Here is an 18009-nt window from a genome sequence, read left to right as displayed (position 1 = left end):
ATGCAATTCTGTTTAGAATGACACTCGTTTCAGAGAAATGGAAACTGAGGCTCAGTGAGCCATGACAAAGTGGGTAACCTGGCAGGTAAGATCCAAACTGCAGACATAGGACAGAGGGACAAACGCCATTTCTCATGCTGTGTCCCCCTGTTGCCTTAGGCCCTCTACTTAGGAATCTGAGGCAGCCCATGCTGAACACCCAGGCAGTCTGGCTCAACCCCCCCCCCCATCTGGTGCCTGCTCATCAGCGCCAGTTTACCTGGAAGCATCTGGAACACACCCTGGTTCTCCACCTCAACCTCCAAGTAGAAGTGGGAGCAGTCACTAAGAGTAACCACCTCGTTGGCCCCACCGGGCATTAGGCCGTTTATCCTTAGGGGCAGCTCCAGGGTCTGGCCCACTCGTGCCTCCACCTGGCATGGGGCAAACTCCATGCCTCTGGGCTCGATCACATATACCTGGAAGACAAGGCATGGACTAGGGTCATCAGGCTCCATGGGAGCGGAAAGGCCTGCTGCTCAGATTTACTAAAAGTACTGTGTTGGGCATTGAATACATGTCAGTGAGAAGACTAAGCTTGAGGGACATGAGGGATTCATGCTGGGGACTGAGGTGATGTTCCAGGGTGAGCTGTCAGGGAAGGCCCCTCTGAGTGGTGATGTAGGAGCTTAGACCTGAGAACCATATCGGAGGCAACCAGACAAAATTCTGGGGAAACACTTTCTGGGGAGAAGAGACAACTGTACAAAGTCCTGAGCCATGTACCAGCGCAGCACAATGGAGAAATACAAAGAAGGGAGGATACAGGGTGAGAGAGACATTATCAACAACACATATGTATTAAGACAAAACTCACAAGACTCCAGGTTCTGTTCTAAAAACACTGCTAACTCATTGAATCCTCTCAGTCTCCTCCTTAAGAAGGTTCTGTTACCAACCTCATTACTTGATGAAGAAACTGACATGGGAGGTTGGAGAGCCTGAATGCACTGCAGCGTGGTGCAGTCTGGCCTAAGCAGTCAGTCCTGCAAGCCAGGCTGTAACCATCACACACATTGCCTGTCAGGGAACTGTCCTCTGGCTTTTGGCTGAGCCACCAGATGGAAGGTGACATGTTTACTTAGATGAAGCTTGGGAAATGAGGAGGGGGAAAGATGGTTATAATTTATACAAATATTTGACGATATGTTGCAGCTAAAGAGTCTCCATTATGACCCTGTTCACATGAAACTTTGATCAATCTTAAGAGAGGGGTGTGTGTGTTATGTGTGTCAACAAAAAGACAAAATAACCCATTATCCAAATGAGTGGGAAAAATAGCTATGTTACATTTACACAGTGGAATACTACTTGGCTATAAAAAGGAAGAATATTTTACTCTTTTCTGACAGCATGGATGGACCTGGAGAACATTTTTCTAAAGTATATTTTATTGATCATGCTATTATATTTGTCCCACTTTTTTCTTTCCTTTATTCCCCTCTACCCTGCATCCCCCCCTCCTTAATTCATGTCCATGGGTTGTACATATAGGTTCTTTGGCTTCTCCATTCCCTATACTTTTCTTAACCTCCCCCTGTCTATTTTGTACCTACTACCATTTATGCTTCTTATTCCCTGTACCTTGTCCTCAAGTCTTCCTCTTCCCACTCCCTGATTATAACCCTCCATGTGATCTCCATTTCTGTGATTCTGTTCCTGATCTAGCTGTTTGCTTAGTTTGTTTTCATTTTGCTCTTCTTAGGTTCAGTTGTTGACAGTTGTGAGTTTGTTGTCATATTATTGTTCATAGGTTTGATCATCTTCTTTTTCTTAGATAAGTCCCTTTTTTTAAAAATTTTTTATTGATTATGCTGTTACAGTTGTTCTATTCCCCCCTTCATTCCCCTCCACCCTACCCCCCATCCCCACCATTACCCCCCCTTTAGTTTATGACCATGTGTCTCAATTCCTTTAGATTCTATATTTCCCATGCTATTCTTGCCCCCCCCATCTATCTTCTATCTACTTCTATTTTCTATGCTACTTCTTTTCTGTACCTTCTCCCCCCTTCTCTTCCTCCCACTCCCCTGTTGCTAACCCTCCTTGAGATCTTCACTTCTATGTTTCCACTCCTGATCTAGCTGTCCTTTTAGTTTGCTTTCGTTTTAGGTGTGGTTGTTAATAACTGTGAGTTTGTTGTCCTTTCACTGTTCATGTTTCTTTAACTTCTTTTTCTTAGATAAGTCCCTTTAACATTTCATATAATAAGGGCTTGGTGATGATGAACTCCTTGAATTTGATCTTATCTGAGAAGCACTTTATCTGTCCTTCCATTTTAAATGAAAGTTTTGCTGGATAGAGCAATCTTGGATGTAGGTCTTTAGATTTCATGACTTGGAATACCTCTTTCCAGCCCCTTCTTGCCTGTAAGGTCTCTTTTGAGAAATCTGCTGACAGTCTGATGGGGACTCCTTTATAGGTGATTGTCCCCTTAGCTATTGCTGCTTCTAGGATTCTCTCCTTCATTTTAATTTTGGCTAATGTAATGATGATGTGCCTTGGTGTGTTCCTTCTTGGGTCCAACTTCTTTGGTACTCTCTGAGCTTCCTGGATTTCCTGGAAGTCTAAGCGACGAAGAAATAGCAAAACTCACAGACACACAGTTTAAAACATTGGTGATCAGGATCCTCACAGAACTGGTTGATTATACCGACAAATTAGACAAATATATGAAGGTGAAACTAATTGAAATGAATGGAATTGCACAGGATACCAATAGCAATGAAAAGGAAACTGGGACTCAGATCAATGGAGTGGACCAGAAGAAAGCAAATAATGGCCAAACAGAAAAGAGTCAAGAAGCAAGAATTCAAAGAAATGAGGAGAGTCTTAGGAACCTCCAGGACATCTTTAAACGCTCCAACATCTGAATTATAGGGGTACCAGAAGGGGGAAAGGCAAAGCCACCAGTGGAAAAATTATTTGAACAAATAATAAAGGAGAATTTCCCCAATCTGGCAAAGGAATTAGATAAGTCCCTTTAACATTTCATAAAATAAGGGCTTGGTGATGATGAACTCCTTTAACTTGACCTTACCTGGGAAGCACTTTATCTGCCCTTCCATTCTAAATGATAGCTTTTCTGGATAGAGTAATCTTGGATATAGGTCCTTGCCTTTCATGACTTGGAATATTTCTTTCCAGCCCCTTCTTGCCCACAAGTTTTCTTCTGAGAAATCAGCTGACAGTCTTATGGGAACTCCTTTGTAGGTGACTGTCTCCTTTTCTCTTGCTGCTTTTAAGATTCTCTCCTTATCTTTCATCTTGGGTAATGTAATAATGATGTGCCTTGGTGTGTGCTTCCTTGGGTCCAACTTCTTTGGGACTTTCTGAGCTTCCTGGACTTCCCAGAAGTCTATTTCTTTTGCCAGATTGGGGAAGTTCTCATTCATTATTTGTTCAAATAAGTTTTCGATTTCTTGTTCTTCCTCTTCTCCTTCTGGCACCCCTATGATTCGGATGTTGGAATGTTCAAAATTATCCCAGAGGTTCCTAAGCCTCTCCTCATTGTTTTGAATTCTTGTTTCTTCATTCTGTTCTGACTGAGTGTTTCTTTCTTTCTTCTGCTCCAAATTGTTCATTTGAGTCCCAGTTTCCTTCCCTGCACTGTAGGTTCCCTGTATAATTTTCTTTATTTCACTTTGCATAGACTTCACTTTTTCCTCTATTTTGTGGCCATACTCAACCATTTCTGTGAGCATCCTGATTACCAGTGTTTTGAACTCTGCATCATCAGATGCAGAGTTGGCTATCTCTCTTCATGGCTTAGTTCTGTTTCTGGAGTTTTGATCAGTTATTTCGTCTGAGCCACATTTCTTTCTCTCGGTGTACCTGTTACACTGTAAGGGGCAGAGCCTTAGGTATTCATCAGGGTGGGGCAACCCAGGTCACTCACTGTGCAGTAGCACTGTGTGTTGGGGGGGTCACAGAGGGAACAACGCCGCTAACCCACAAGCCAGTCAGGCCCTTCTGGTACTGATTTCTTGGCAGATGGAATTGTGTATGTTCTAGGATCCTGTGGGTCTCTCCAATGAACACAGGAGTGATCTTCCATCACCACAACCCCCACAGGTTTTTACAGCCAGAGATTTTGAAGCTTTTTTTTTTCTTGTACCAGAACCCTGGGTTGTGTGGTCTGTCTCACTCCCAAGTTGTTCCTCATGGTTTATCCACATGCAAATGTGGTACCACCTGGTCCTCTAGCTGCTGCCTTGTCTGCCCCATGGACCTGGAGAACATTATGCTAAGTGAAATAAGCCAGTCGGAAAAAGACAATTACCATATAGTTTCACTTGTATGTGGAATCTAATAAACAAAATGAAGTAATAAGTAAAACAGAGACAGACTCATAGATGGAGAGCAGGTTGACGGCACTGGGTGGTGGTGGTAGAGGGATCGAGCAAAAGAGAAAAAAAGAGGAAGAAACTCATGGACATGGACAACAGTGTGGGGGGTGTGGGGGAGGGCGGAGGTAGAAAAGGGTATAGGGAGGATAAATGGTAATGAAAAAAATACAGTTAAAAAACTATTGTCAATATCCCAAAACATATAAGAGAAGGTCAGGATTAGACACACAATGTATGGACCTTCAATTCCTGCCCTTAATGAAGTAACAAAAGGGATTGTGGTCAGGGTCAGGCAGTAAGGAAGGAGGAGGGGTCAGGAAGCCACCAGGCTCAGCTGCAGGTGACCGCTCCCACATGTGGCCTTTGCTCAGTAGGTTGATCCCACATCACCTGGGGTCAAAAGCCAGGTGTTGAGCCCTAGTGCAGGGAAGTCCTCTCTGTATCTGAACAAGAGTCAGATGAAAGGAATTGGAGCCGGGTCCTTTGGAGTCTTGGGCCTTCCCTTCATGGTGAATTTACAACCCAACTTTCAGGGACCCTTTCCACTTGGAGAATCATATCTTTGAGGTTTGGAAAATTTCCTAGGACAACTCTTTAGATGATCTCATGTCTTCTGTGTTTTCTGGGATCCGTTCCAGAAACTCCAGTCGTGTTGACTCCGGCCCTCCTGGTTCCATCCCCTGCCTGGTGGGGGATGTCCTTTCCATTACCCTGATATGGCTGTGAGCTCCTCACCGATAGGGCTGGGGAGTGACCCACCACCACCTTGCTTATTGCCAACACCAAGTATAAGACAAACAAGGACCAAAGGGTGGTTCTGAATTAAACCCGAGGGCTGGTTAAGAAGAGGGTAGCTAGACACCACCCCCTGGGCTCACCTGACCCCTGAGGCCTCACCTTCATCTCCCCAAAATGTAGTGGGTTCTGAACATCATGCGCCTGGATCACACTGAGTCCTATGTCACTGCCTGTGGTCATCACACCCTTGACAGTGACTGTCGCAACCATGTGGTTTGATGAAGTCCAACTGAAGTTCCCACTCCCACCTTGGGCCTAGGGAAAAAATCATCATCTCATCAGCACACCTGCCTGGTCTCTGTTTCACACACACACCCACTCACATTCACCTGACTCTCACACCTATTGACACTCATTTTCTCTCACACACGGTCAGCATCAAGCGAACATCTGAACAGAGGCTGCCACCACCCCTTGATTTCTCTACCCCACCTTGTTACTAGTCCTCACATGCTATGGACCTTGGGGCTGATGTACACGTACACACACACATTCATGACAGTGGCTCAGAACCCAGGGCACCTCCCAGAGCTCAGGCTCAATAGAAAGACACTTGGCCGAGGAACTGGGTTTATGATGCTGCTTCCCTGAGCAGACAACACTCCCTTTCAGCACACACCCCTGCCCACTCTTAGTCATTTGCCCTGAAGTAAAGGATAGCCCCGCAGTTTCCAAGAAAAGGGACCATCACCTCAGAACCCAAGAGGGCCAGGAAGATGACATGGCTGGTAGTAGGCACCAGTGACCACACAGAACACCTGTCACCACTGCCGGAGAAATAGGGACTGATGGGGACCATGTGGACCACAAGGGCTTGAGCCACAAAGGAGTCAGCCCATGCTGACGAATGCCAGGTGGGCACGTGAATATCAAAGACAAAGAACACGTGGTATAAGACAGGGTTGGAGACATCTTCCCTTGAATTTCAAATTTTATTCTAAGGATGTTTACACTGCTTTGGGAAAATAATTTTTTTACAAAAACAGATGCATGTGGAAGTTACACCTGTATTCCAGGTTTTCTTTATCTTGCTTTATTTTCTGTTTTTCAGTTTTTTTCTGATTATTAAAATACACTACTATGATAGAAACCTCAGAAAATATAGAAAGCATAAAGACTCTCTGGTTTTAAATTCTCTCCAGTCCCTAGAAGGTAATACTAGAAGGAAGAAAATGGCCACAAAGTCCTAACCCCGTGGAAACACCTGAAGGAGGGCAGCCAGACGCGGGGGCTCCCACTTACCTTGATCACGTACTGATAGGCGCCTGTCTTTGGTTGCCATGGAAATGTCAAGATGCTGGGATAGAGGGTGATGGGGATGTGAATTTCCACCTCCTGCTGGTTCCATACAGGCACTCGTAACATGTGGACCCCTCCATCCTACAAGGGGGTAAGGAGGCCCCACATCGCCATGACAACCAGGTCGTCAGCAGTTTTCCCAGTCAAGCAGGCCCCTGCCTTTCCCAATCAGTCACAAAGGTAGATTTTGTGATTGTGGGGAGTGGGAAGGAAGATGACAGACAACCTGCAGCCTCTCTGTCTCCATGGAGATGGCTTTCCAAGTAAACATGCTTGACTTCATCCTCAGGGACCCCCCTAACATGATGGATGTGGATATCCCCACTTTATGATGGGGAAACTGAGGTGTGGGATGCTAAAGCAACTCATCCAAAGCCTCCAGAGCTAAAGTGCAGACTCTGGTAGGAATCACGGTGTGGTTTACAGGCCACTGCTTTCTGCTGCCTCTTATAGGTCAGTGCAGGGTAGGAAGATGAGAACGCCCATGCCAATGTTCTAATCAGGTAAGAACTGCTCCCACCTAGAACTGATTGGCTTTCTAAGTACAGGGGAAGAAGACTTTGAATGGCCCACAGCCAAAACAGCCAAAGGGATGCTGGCGACTCTTGCCTGGTGCATAGCAGGACACAGAGGGCCCAACACTGTTCCCCAGCAACCATTCCAGCCCTCGTTCCAGGAGGTATAGACTCACCTTTAAGGAGCTGGCAGAGTAGGGGCTCTAGCCTGGTGTGGGGACAAGTGACAGGAAGAGCCCAAAGCCTGCCCCCCACCCCTGGACATCCTCTGTAAGCCCAAAGAAGACCCTCAGAGCACCTGTAAGAGCAACACACAGGCCAAGGTTGGGACCCTAATTCCCCAGGGCTCACGCGCAGCCTGACTGACATTCTATCTGTGGGGTGGATAAGAGAGATGCCAACTTGCCTGGTCCACCACAGAAGTGAGGGCTGCCTCTATAGTTGTTTGGCCTCTCTTTATTGCCCTGACGTGATGGAATGACCCATTCCGGGAAGAAGAGAGCACCTCGAAGAACTCGGAGGGAAGCACAGTTTCAATGCGGATGTTCTGGAAGGTGAGGCAGAATGGGTGAGAGGTACTTCTCAGACAATCCAGGTAAGCCAGAATGCAGGACAAAAGCAATGTGACCAGAAAGCATAAGTTATGCCAGGCCAGGGTCCCTTTGAGGCTTGCAGGCCTCCAAAGGCCAGCAGGTAAGCTGGGTGGAGCTCTGGAACTGAGCTCTGACCACTCTGGCCTCTGACTCCTCCCAGGCTCCCATCCCTGCAGCCCCGATGATCCTGTTGTAGTTATCTGTGTGGTGCTCGTGGGCAATCAGAGACTACAGCTGGCTTTCTTAGGCCCTGATATCCCAACGAGGAAACCACCAAATACAATAAGAGACATCAAAATTCCTTACAGATAATTACAGTTGGCAGACACCACTTCGCCATCACCGTGTCCTTGAAACCCGCTGCCTGCATCTTCCTCTCCCTGCCCCAGCCCTGTAGCGAGTGGGCCTGTGGTGTGTAGATGCACAGGTCTGCTGGGTCCTGTCATGTCCCAGGGATCCCATAACAGTGCCTCCTGTGGACCCACAGCTCCACTAGGAAGTTCCTGAAACCAGCCTGCCTGCGTGGGGGGGCCCCATCCCTTTGGGGGCACCTCACTGAGCAGCTATTCCAAGAGACACATCCCACCTCACCACCCCACCAGGACCCCAGGCAGGCACTCACATCTGATGGGTAGACCTTGTTCCCAGACTTGTCGAGCACCTCAATGGTAATTTCATAGAGGCGTCCAGTCTCAAGCACCCACCTGTCACCAGGGTGTACTGTGAACCCTATAAAACAGGCAAGTGGCAGTGCCTGCCAGCTCAGGCCTCAGGGGGATACAGGTAAGGAACAGGATGGAGCCAAGTACCATCAGCATGAGAGCTCCACACTGCTTACCTGGAGGCCCCACAACCACCTATTTGGAAGGGCTCAGACCACTTACCTGAAGAGACATAAAACTGCTCAACTTAAAGATACCTACAACCACTCACCTGGAAGACCCACTGTCACTTGGAGGGTCCCAAAACCACTACCAGGAAGGGCTCATACCACTCAACTAGTAAGACTTATAACTGCTCACAGGAAGGGCCCCATAACTGTTCACCTACAGTCTGCAACTGCTCACCTGTATTTCTCCATGGAAAAAGACCAGCTGTTAACTGACTGTGAGGTCTAATGCTGGCCATCAGTGCTGAGCCCTAAAACCCTGAGCCGATCTCCAAGATTCCCCAGAACTAAACATTAACAATCCCACATTGACTGCTCAAGACTCATTCAAACTTGATTCTGTCTACAGCAGGTTGCTGCTCAAAATCCATATGGGTATATACTCTGAATACACAGTAGGCCTACTCTGGATCCATGTGAGTCTGAACTCTGATTCCAAAGTGGGTCTATGTTTTGAGTCCAGGGTGGGTCAATGTTCTAAATCCACAGTGAATCTATGCCCTGAATCCACAGAGGTTCTATCTTATAAACCACAATGAATCTATGCTCAGAATCCATAGTGGGTCTACACTCTGAATCCACAGCAGGTCTAAGTCCTGAATACAGAGAGGGTCTGCTCTATCTATGAATCACAATGAATCTATGCTCTGAATCCATAGTAGGTATACGTTCTGAGTCTACAATGAGAATACATAGTCATTCCATAGTAGGTCTGCACTCTGAATGAATCCACAGTGAGGCCAAGCTGCATGCACACAGGGTTACACTCTCACTCCACAGTGACTCTACACTCTAATCCACAGAAGACCTACACTCTGAATCCACAAGAAGCCTAAGCACCAGTCCACAGTGAGGCTGCACTCTGAATCCACAGTAGGTCTGTCCTCAGAATTCAGTGTTTCTATGCTCTGACTCCACAGTGACTAAACTCTGAATCCACAGGGAGTCTAAGCTCTCAAACACAGTGAGGCTGTACTCTGAATCCACAGTAGGTCTACCCTGTAATCCACATTGGGTCTACCCTCTGAATTAACAGTAAGTCCACACTCTTAATCACTATGGGTCTATGCTCTAATCCACAGTAGGTCCACACTCTAAATGCACAGCAAACGTACATTCTAAGTCCACGGTGAATCTACACTTTAATTCACAGAAGGTCTACATTCTGAATCCACACTGTGTCTACATTCTGAATGCACAGTAGGCTTACGTGTGAGGCCTGGCACTGAGCACTCTCTCTATATGAGTTTGCACTACTTCCTCTTGCTCTGTTCTCATAGAAGATGCCATACCAGCTGCTTGCTGACCTCTGTGATATCATGTACTTTCCCACCTCCACATCATTACCCCAGCAGCTCCCTATGCTATGACAACACACCAGAAAAAGAGCAGCTTCCTACAAAAGGTCTGTCTCAATTATAATCCACCTGAAGTCTTTCACATTTACTGACCCTTCCCAGTATCCTGCCACCACCTGCTGTGCTGGTCTCTCCCCACAAAACCAAGCACCAAGGACCCTGTCTTGCTTCTCCTGGAACTCTAGTGGTCGGCAAAGACCAAACAGATGGAAGGTACCAAAGATGCGTTTCTGAGTAAATGGATCTCCTAAGACACACAGGGTCATCCTGCCTGCTGTCACCATACTGTCCAAAGAGCAATCTGATATGGCAGCACACGAGAGGACCTTGGGGTCTGCTGCATATCGAACGTCACCTTTCCTGAATCACATCACTGCACTCAACAGGTGAGTAAACTCAGGCCAAAAGAAGCGTGGCATCGGTGACACAGGGTGTGTTCCAGACATCTCTCAAGTGGCCAACTATTACTGCAGCTCCCAGGCACTGACTGTGCCCCTCCAGGCCCTCCACAGCTGTGGGTTCCTCCCCTCTCCTCTCAGACAAATGCCTCCCCTTCCTCCCTGAGGAGACACCGACCAACTGTCGTGTTACCTTAGGGCCCCCTAACTGAGCAGGCCCCTACCACCAAACACCCATGGCCATGTTCAGGTCTGGACAGAGTGCTGGTATAAAAACCAGCAGGAGACCAAGCCCTTTCCCACTCTACTCATTTCTCTTCCTGGCCACCTGCCATCTGATCCTGTCTAGCCTCCGATTGTTTCCGGTTTCTGACAGCGGAAGGAATGAGGAGCAGCCCTGGCAAGGGCAGGTGAGTGTTGACGGCCCTGGGCCTCCCAGCTGGTAGAGCTGGCCAGAGTGTAGCGTTTTCTGGGGGGAACTGTTACTTGTATTTTACTTCTAACTCATATGATCAAAAAAGAGCAGCGTAGAGGACCCAGAATGCCCACACTCACCCAGGTATCCAGGTTCCACCACATACACCGTGCTATTAGGTAACCTGGAAGCACCCTGCATAAGAATGCCTGAATTCTTCATTAAGGAACAAAACACAAACAGCAAATAAACCAGCTGTCACACTTCCTCATGGCTATGATGGTATATCAGGACATCACATGGACGGAGGAGGGAGGAAGACGCCTTGCCTAATGTCAAGTGGAACAGAGGTGTCTCCAGAATCAGAGCTACCTGGTGTCTCCTACACCAGCAAAGTGGGGAGGGATTCTCTACAAAGGGACACTGGAGGTACACAGGGCACAGCAACATGTCTGAGACAACGAGATAACCCACACGCCAGTGTGGATAGAGCCTCAGTCAGGCCCTCAGGTGAGACCACAAGTGCCACCGGTTCCAGAGGTGGAATAAGACTGCCTGCCCTCCACCACCTCCTGCCCCTGCAGCCTCTCCAGTCAGTCACCTACAGAGGTGAGCAATCTTTCAGATTTTCAGACCTTGAGGAGAAATGGCTATTTTGAGCCTAGCCCAGCTTTCTGGGAGAAAAATGATTTGACTTCCAAACAGCAGATCTGCACACAGAACATGCATATGGGGTGTACACTAGCCTGAGAAAAGGATATTCCTGTGGCCGAGGACCAGGTTGCTCTGTCCCAGCTGCACAGCGGTGACCGTCGACGTGTCCTGAGCCAAGACAGCCACAGGCCGGCCTGGGTCTCCAGCGTGGCCCTGGATGCTGTTCTGAAGCTGCAGCTGGTACTGGTCTGAAGGCATTGAGAGTTCTGGCCGCCCAAATTCCAGACAGCCAGGTGGGAAAGAGCAAGAAGATGGAAACATTAGGAGCCAGTGTGTCAACCACGCCTAAATCACTGCTCCCGGTACAGCTGTGTGATGTTTTTTTGCACTTAATTTTTTTCAACACTTTAAATTTTAATATCATTTCCACACCTGTGGATAAAGCTGACATTCTCCATTAATTTTCAGAGGCAATCTTTTTTTGTGTGACTCCTGTATGCTGCTTTTTAAAATTAAGTACAGCTTTGGACTCAAATTACTGCCTGCTTGTAGCATACATTCTATACCAACATTAGACCTTTTTGTACTCATAGCAGAAGTAAATTCTGCTTCCACACTGAGGGATCCAGGATGGGGCTCTCTGGGTCTGGGCACCCTCTAGGAGTTTCAAAAAAATGTGCTGGTCCATGGTGTCCCACAGTTTTGTGAGCTGAGTCTAGAATATGCAAAGAATCTTCTCGGTTGCTATCCTGAGCATCCCTCAGTGCCTCCCTGCTCTGTGTCATGTTGCGAGAGGACTCGCTCAACTGGGGCCAGGATGAAAAACAACAGGCTGACAGAATCTACCCCTCCACCAATCTCCCATACCCTGTAGGTCAAGACTACAACCATTTTAATATAAGTGACTGCTGCTGACCAGCAAACCAAGATGTGGCTGAACTGTGCTAATGTTCTATGTGAACGTCACACCATTTTGTCCCCCAGCAACCCTTGAAATATCAGGTCTGCCTGATGTCCACATCTTGGAGATGAGAGAACTGTGGAAATGAGGATGAGAAGCTTGCGAGTGGTCCCACAGTGGGTGAACAGCTGAGCTGGGACTCAAACCAGAGAGAGCTTGACCACTGACATGCCCTCTCCCCAGCCAGTTCACCGTCAAATAACCCAGTCACCAAGCCCCCAGGTGCGGCCCCACTCCAGCCCTCCAGCAAGAACCACTGGCAACTTCCCTGCTCAACATGGGAGCAGTTTCAGCTGGAGCAGCCTTCGGAATTCTCAGAGATTCTGAGGAGGATTCCAAAAGAAAGGCAACATGCCCATTTCCTGTCTTAGGGCACCTTTTCTGGGTTCTAATTAGTCCCCACGAACCTGCCCTGGGGCAGAGTGTTCTCAGTGTGTGGTCCCGGGACCGGCAGCACATCACTGGTCCTGCCTCAGGTCTGCTGAAGCCAAACCAGGGCGTGGGCCCAGCACCAGGTGGGAACAGGCCCCCCAGGAGATTCTGATGCGCCCTGGGACTGAGAACCGTTTCTTTGTCTCCAACTGCAGGGAGTCCAGCCAAGCTGGGCTCTGATGCTTGCAGATCATGTACCCAGTGTTTAAAGAATGGCTGCAGTGAGTCAAGGACACATGTCATAATAAAATAATGCCACTGCTCGGTTAAGCAGCATTACTTTATGCTGCTTTATAAAGCACTAGCCTCCTCCCTTGTTTAAAGTTCTACAGTGAATAAGGCCCTTTTACGAAATGAATATATTGACTTTTGAGGGATCTTGCACAACTCAAATGTAACCACACAGGTGGGGCAAAAGTAGGTTTACAGCTATGAGTATGTGAAACACAGAGTTTATTCCCATATTGTTATTAATTATTGTATTATTTGCATGCCAACAATTATAAACCTACCCTGTGTATACAAAACACTAAAATGATGAAAATGAGGAGCTTCTTTGGATCCTTAAATACCTCTTGTAGCACAGAACACACTACTTTTTAAAGGCACTGAAGATACAAGGCTTTGCAGATGTTCAGGGTCACTGCCCACAAACAGGGGAAGACTGCTCCTGGGGTCCCAGACCAGCTGTCTGCAGACAGTAGATGGCCATCCCCAAGGCTGCCCTTGTATTCTTCTTGGAAACATGGTCTCTGACCCCTCCTGACCCTGGCTGACTCCCCAGATGTGCTTCTGACTGTCAAGAGTCTCCCCACCCCCATGCCATGGACAGTCCAGGGATGACGAAGCAGCTCCTGGGGTGGTGGGCCTGAGCCCAGGACGGCAGGGAGCTCACTCTGCTGCCTGACTGCAGCCCCTGCTCATGCAGCCCAGTGTGCTTTAGTTCCGAGCAGCCATGGTTCAAAGATATATTAGGTTTCAAGTCCCTTTCACATTTGGGTCTCTGACACAGGACCCCAGCACACATCCAACCGTGCAGCTGGTTTTCCAAACCTCAGCGCATTTTATGTCAGTAATTTCCACCATTCCAATCACTGACGTTCTTTTCAGATGCCAATTCCTTCAGCCAGCACGTCCTTCCCACTTCTGTTCTAATAATTTGGTTACTGTGCCCACCATGTCTGCAAGTCATCCAAATGCCAACGGGACTGAAAACTGAGGAGAGAGACCTGTGGCCCCCACCAGAAACATCGTCCTGTAAGCAACACAGATAAGCCTCTATAAGCACCAAGAACCCCTCTCCTCCCTCACTGTGGGTCCCTACTTGGGGAGATGTTTATAGGGTCCTCACTGGCTTGACCGTTCCCCTCCCCCTGGGCTGTGCATGCCAGGAGGGCAGGGATCTGGGCACCCCTGCCGGCCACTGCACACTCAGCCTCAGCAAAGCGCCAGCACAGAGTAGGTGCTCAGTAAAGGGACTGGCAAGAAAGCAAGCAGCCACATAAAGGAAGGAAAATATGGCAGAAAAAAGGAAAATCACATTTTAAGTAAAGAAAACTGAAATTTAAAAATCATAAAGAATTAGTGTGGAGTTACAATTATCTGCATGTTAACAGGTCCATGTAACTGTCCTCTAGCCTACAATTTTCCTCTGCAGGATGCTGTGTAAGACAGGCCCTTGCTGAAATTCATGTCCCTTGTAATGATACTGTTCCCCCGACTTTCCGGGCTAGTAAGCATGTTAAAAATGACAATGATGTAAATTATATCTCAGTTGGAAAAAAAACAATCCATCTTTAAAAATACTGGACAGTGAATTTCCATTTGTATTTCTTGTTCATGTGGATGTTTATATGCTGGCTCGGTTCTCCCAAAGCATCCTTCTGGAATGCATCAAGCCCCATGCCAGCCAGTACTTCAATGACAGAGTTTGTTTTCAGAGGAACCTTCCATCTCGTTACCCCACTGACAAAAGAAAGACAACCTGCCCATCTGCTGTCAGGGATCTTTCACGTGCTCTAAGTCTTTGACTTATGTGTCAGGTCAGTGACCAAACCCACAACTTTTCTTGATACTTTGGGATGTTTTCCCTCTGGCCCTCCAACCCCCACACACACGTCAGCGAGAACTGGGCCCAGAGGCAGCAGGGCCTAATTTTGCCTCCCGTGGCCTTCTGAGGGGCAAGGGCTCTTCCACACGGTCACGACTGACTGCACTATTCCCGTCAGTGAAGGTGGTGTCTTTTCAACCACGGTGACTGAAAGCTGGGACATCTACAGCTTCTTAAACAACACCTTGCCCCACAGGTGTACGACCTGGCCCTCAGACTGAGGGATCCGAGTGCAACACTCATGTTCCAGAAATGCTTGACACCCTGTGTTCTGACCACGAAACATGTAAACAGTACACATTATAATAATAATTATTATTATTATTAATATTATAATTCTTAGTAGGATTAGCGCTGCATTAAGAACACGCACCATATGAAATGCATCACATATACACAGACAGCACTTTAGAATTTCCAGAACAAATCCACGTCCGTTAATTCAATTTGTCCTCCCAGCACAAGCAGAAAGGCCTCGAGAGTTCTGATGCAGACGCTGAGTCCCCAAAGCAGGCATGGCTTGTGAAGACTGCCCAGCAGTCAGTAGCTAACCAAGGGTAAAACCCAGTCCAATGTGAAGCCCATGACTCCTGGCATTAGTAAAATAATGGCATACATACCCAAAAAGATTGAAAGCAGGGTCTTAAACTGATATTTGCATATCCATGTTCACAGCAGCATTACTCACAACAGCTAAGAGGTAGAAAGAACCCAGGTATCTATCCACGAATGAACAGATAAACAAAATGTGGCGTGCCGTACACGGAATGTTATTCAGCCTTAAAAAGAAAAATCCTTCACATGCTACCATGTGGAGGCATCTACAGGGCATTATACTACATGAAATAAGCCTGTGACACAATGACAATCACTGTATGATTGCATTTATTTCAGATACCTACACAAGTCAATTCACAGGGAAGGAGAGTAGAATGGTGGCTGCAGGGGCTGGGGGAAGAGGACGGGAGTTGGCGTGTCTCAGGGACGCAGGTTCAGTTCTGTCGGATGGGAAGTGTTCTGAAGACGGATGGTAGTGACGCCTGCACAACACTGTGAACGTACCTGATGCCTCTCAACTGCACTTACAAAATGGTTAAGTGGTGTCATACCATGTACGTCGTACCTGCCTCAGTGACTCACCTGTAATCTTTCCTTGCCTGATCTTCTGCACCTTGTAGCGAATGGAGGTTCCCACCATCAGGTAAACATCATAAGCTGGGTTCAGAAGGATGTTCTCCAAAATCAGCAGCCTGACCTCTGCAGGGTGGACATTCTTGGCATAAAGGAGAGCATAGAAAAAATAAGGTGGGGTGGAGGAATAGAAATGGGGGTGTGGGCAAGGGAAAGGGAATCATTAGAATTTTTTACTACGTACATGAGGGGACAGGAAATTTGGGAGTGAAAAACAAGGCAACACCCCCAGACCCCAAAGCCCTGGGGTAGCCATGCATGTATGGCAGGTATGCATTCACTGGTCACGTTAAGTGTGTTACAGGTCAGCTGACAATAATAATTAAACAGAAAGAAAAGTGAGGAGCCAGGAGTGATATCCATGAATGCTGTGGTCACCAGGGGCTCAAGGGGTCTCCCCAAAGAAGCCCTAAAGGCCAGCAAGGTTGGGAAACCTCAGGCAAACCTGGAAAGGGAGAGGTGTGTGTCCCTGTGGGCACCAGCCCCTGCTTCTCGGCCCCTCTGTGCCCACCCTCATCTCTCCCTCTGCACTGAGACCTCCTCCTCAGCAACGTGAGGTGGGGGAAAGACTGCCTGCACAGTGCGCCTTCATCATCGGGTTTTGGGGAAGCTGCACCTTTCACTGCCATCAAACCGCTCCACTGCTCTGCAGGCTGGAGAAAACTGATGGCACAGCAAGCGGTCCCCGTCCACAGACGTGCAGCCCCGCTTTCTCTGGTGGGGTGTGGCTGACCACCACCCAGTGGTACTGACCAGCTCTGCATCTATTCACAAGTTATCCGGGTTCTCCTTTGACCTGGTTGTAACATCCTACAGGTTTCCTGGCTTAACAATAAGTTGCATAATATCTTTGACTCATTAAAAAAGAAAAAAAGCACAGAGCCCCTACCTTGAGTCAGGCTCTATGGTGAGTACTTTCCCACAAGGCAGGCGAGGAAGCCATTTACCAACACAGGCGGGACAAGGGGGCCTTTCCAGCTCAGCAGTGGTCTGGCCCCTGTCCAGACCTGCACACCACTCAGGGGCCCAGAATCCTGAGAAGCAAACTGTCTCTATATACTAACTCCAGAGAGCTGTAGGGTCAGCCCTGGGACATGGCAACTCCCATGTTTCCAAAACTCTCTGGGACTCCCAGACTGCTGGCTAATCCACCAAAGAGACTGAATCAGGAGGTTTCTTTCATCTTACAGTTTACAAGTTAAACAGCACATGAAGTACCACGACCTTCCTGCCTGTGTTCCAGGAATCAGGCAAACAAGAGGAAGAGCTCAGGTTTGCAGGTCAAAAGAAGGCATGGTCAGGGTGGACATTTGTCCACAAGAACCAGAAAGGAACCAGGACTGTGACTAAACCCATTCTTTTCCTCTGTTGTAACCCTCTCAAAACAGGGCACCGATGCAGCAGTAGATACTGGTGAGGTCAGTAGACGCTGGGGGTGAAGGGAGGCTGAGGCCTCCACAAATGCGACCCCCCCTTATCAGGGGCAGTGCAGAACAGGGAGTGACAGCATGGAGGGCACCTCAGGATTCACGGAGCCCCAGATGTGTCCCTATACTAGGACAGTGGAGAAGTTGTTGAAAATAAGCCAATGAAAATCCCACTGCTCCTGAACCTCCCTCAAAACTAAGAACACAATGAATGCTTTGTGACTCTAGATGGTATACTCAGGTGCCCCAACCACCTTGCTAAGCTATGGCCCCAAAACACAAAACCGAACAAATGAAAATATGGAATTACACCCTGAAGGCCCCCTTTCGTGACTAGTGAAACTTTGGTGGTAGGGGACCTCATTTCCACTATTTAATGTGTGTATGGTCCCACCCAGGAAGCCCGCATCCCCCAGGGCCCAGGGCCTACCTTGTACACAGCCTCCTGGATGCGTGCCTTGAGCTTGGAGCTCCCAGTTTTCATCCCTGACACCAGGATGGTGTCCCCCTGCTTGGCCGCCTTCTCCATCTCTGATATGTAGGAAGGAGGTATGTACGTAGACTCCGAGAACGGGAGGATG

At 47.9% G+C, this 18009-nt stretch overlaps 1 protein-coding gene across 1 annotated transcript in view; it reads right to left on the bottom strand.

The window, feature by feature from the left end:
• NUP210 (nucleoporin 210) overlaps nucleotides 1–18009 on the bottom strand; it is a 118906-nt gene that overhangs the window by 70354 nt on the left and 30543 nt on the right. The window contains exons 5-13 of the mRNA XM_037167396.2: nucleotides 17859–18009; nucleotides 15951–16083; nucleotides 11415–11573; nucleotides 10794–10862; nucleotides 8216–8322; nucleotides 7407–7547; nucleotides 6429–6566; nucleotides 5286–5441; nucleotides 260–458 (exon numbers count right to left, since the gene is read on the bottom strand). Coding sequence (XP_037023291.2) covers nucleotides 260–458; nucleotides 5286–5441; nucleotides 6429–6566; nucleotides 7407–7547; nucleotides 8216–8322; nucleotides 10794–10862; nucleotides 11415–11573; nucleotides 15951–16083; nucleotides 17859–18009 — 1253 coding nt within the window. The remainder of the gene's footprint in view (nucleotides 1–259; nucleotides 459–5285; nucleotides 5442–6428; nucleotides 6567–7406; nucleotides 7548–8215; nucleotides 8323–10793; nucleotides 10863–11414; nucleotides 11574–15950; nucleotides 16084–17858) is intronic.

The sequence above is a fragment of the Artibeus jamaicensis genome, unplaced genomic scaffold (assembly GCF_021234435.1).
Source record: "Artibeus jamaicensis isolate MK-2021 breed Jamaican fruit bat unplaced genomic scaffold, CSHL_Jam_final contig_793, whole genome shotgun sequence".
NCBI classification, from domain to species: Eukaryota; Metazoa; Chordata; class Mammalia; order Chiroptera; family Phyllostomidae; genus Artibeus; species Artibeus jamaicensis.
This window is presented reverse-complemented; position numbering and strand designations above follow the sequence as displayed.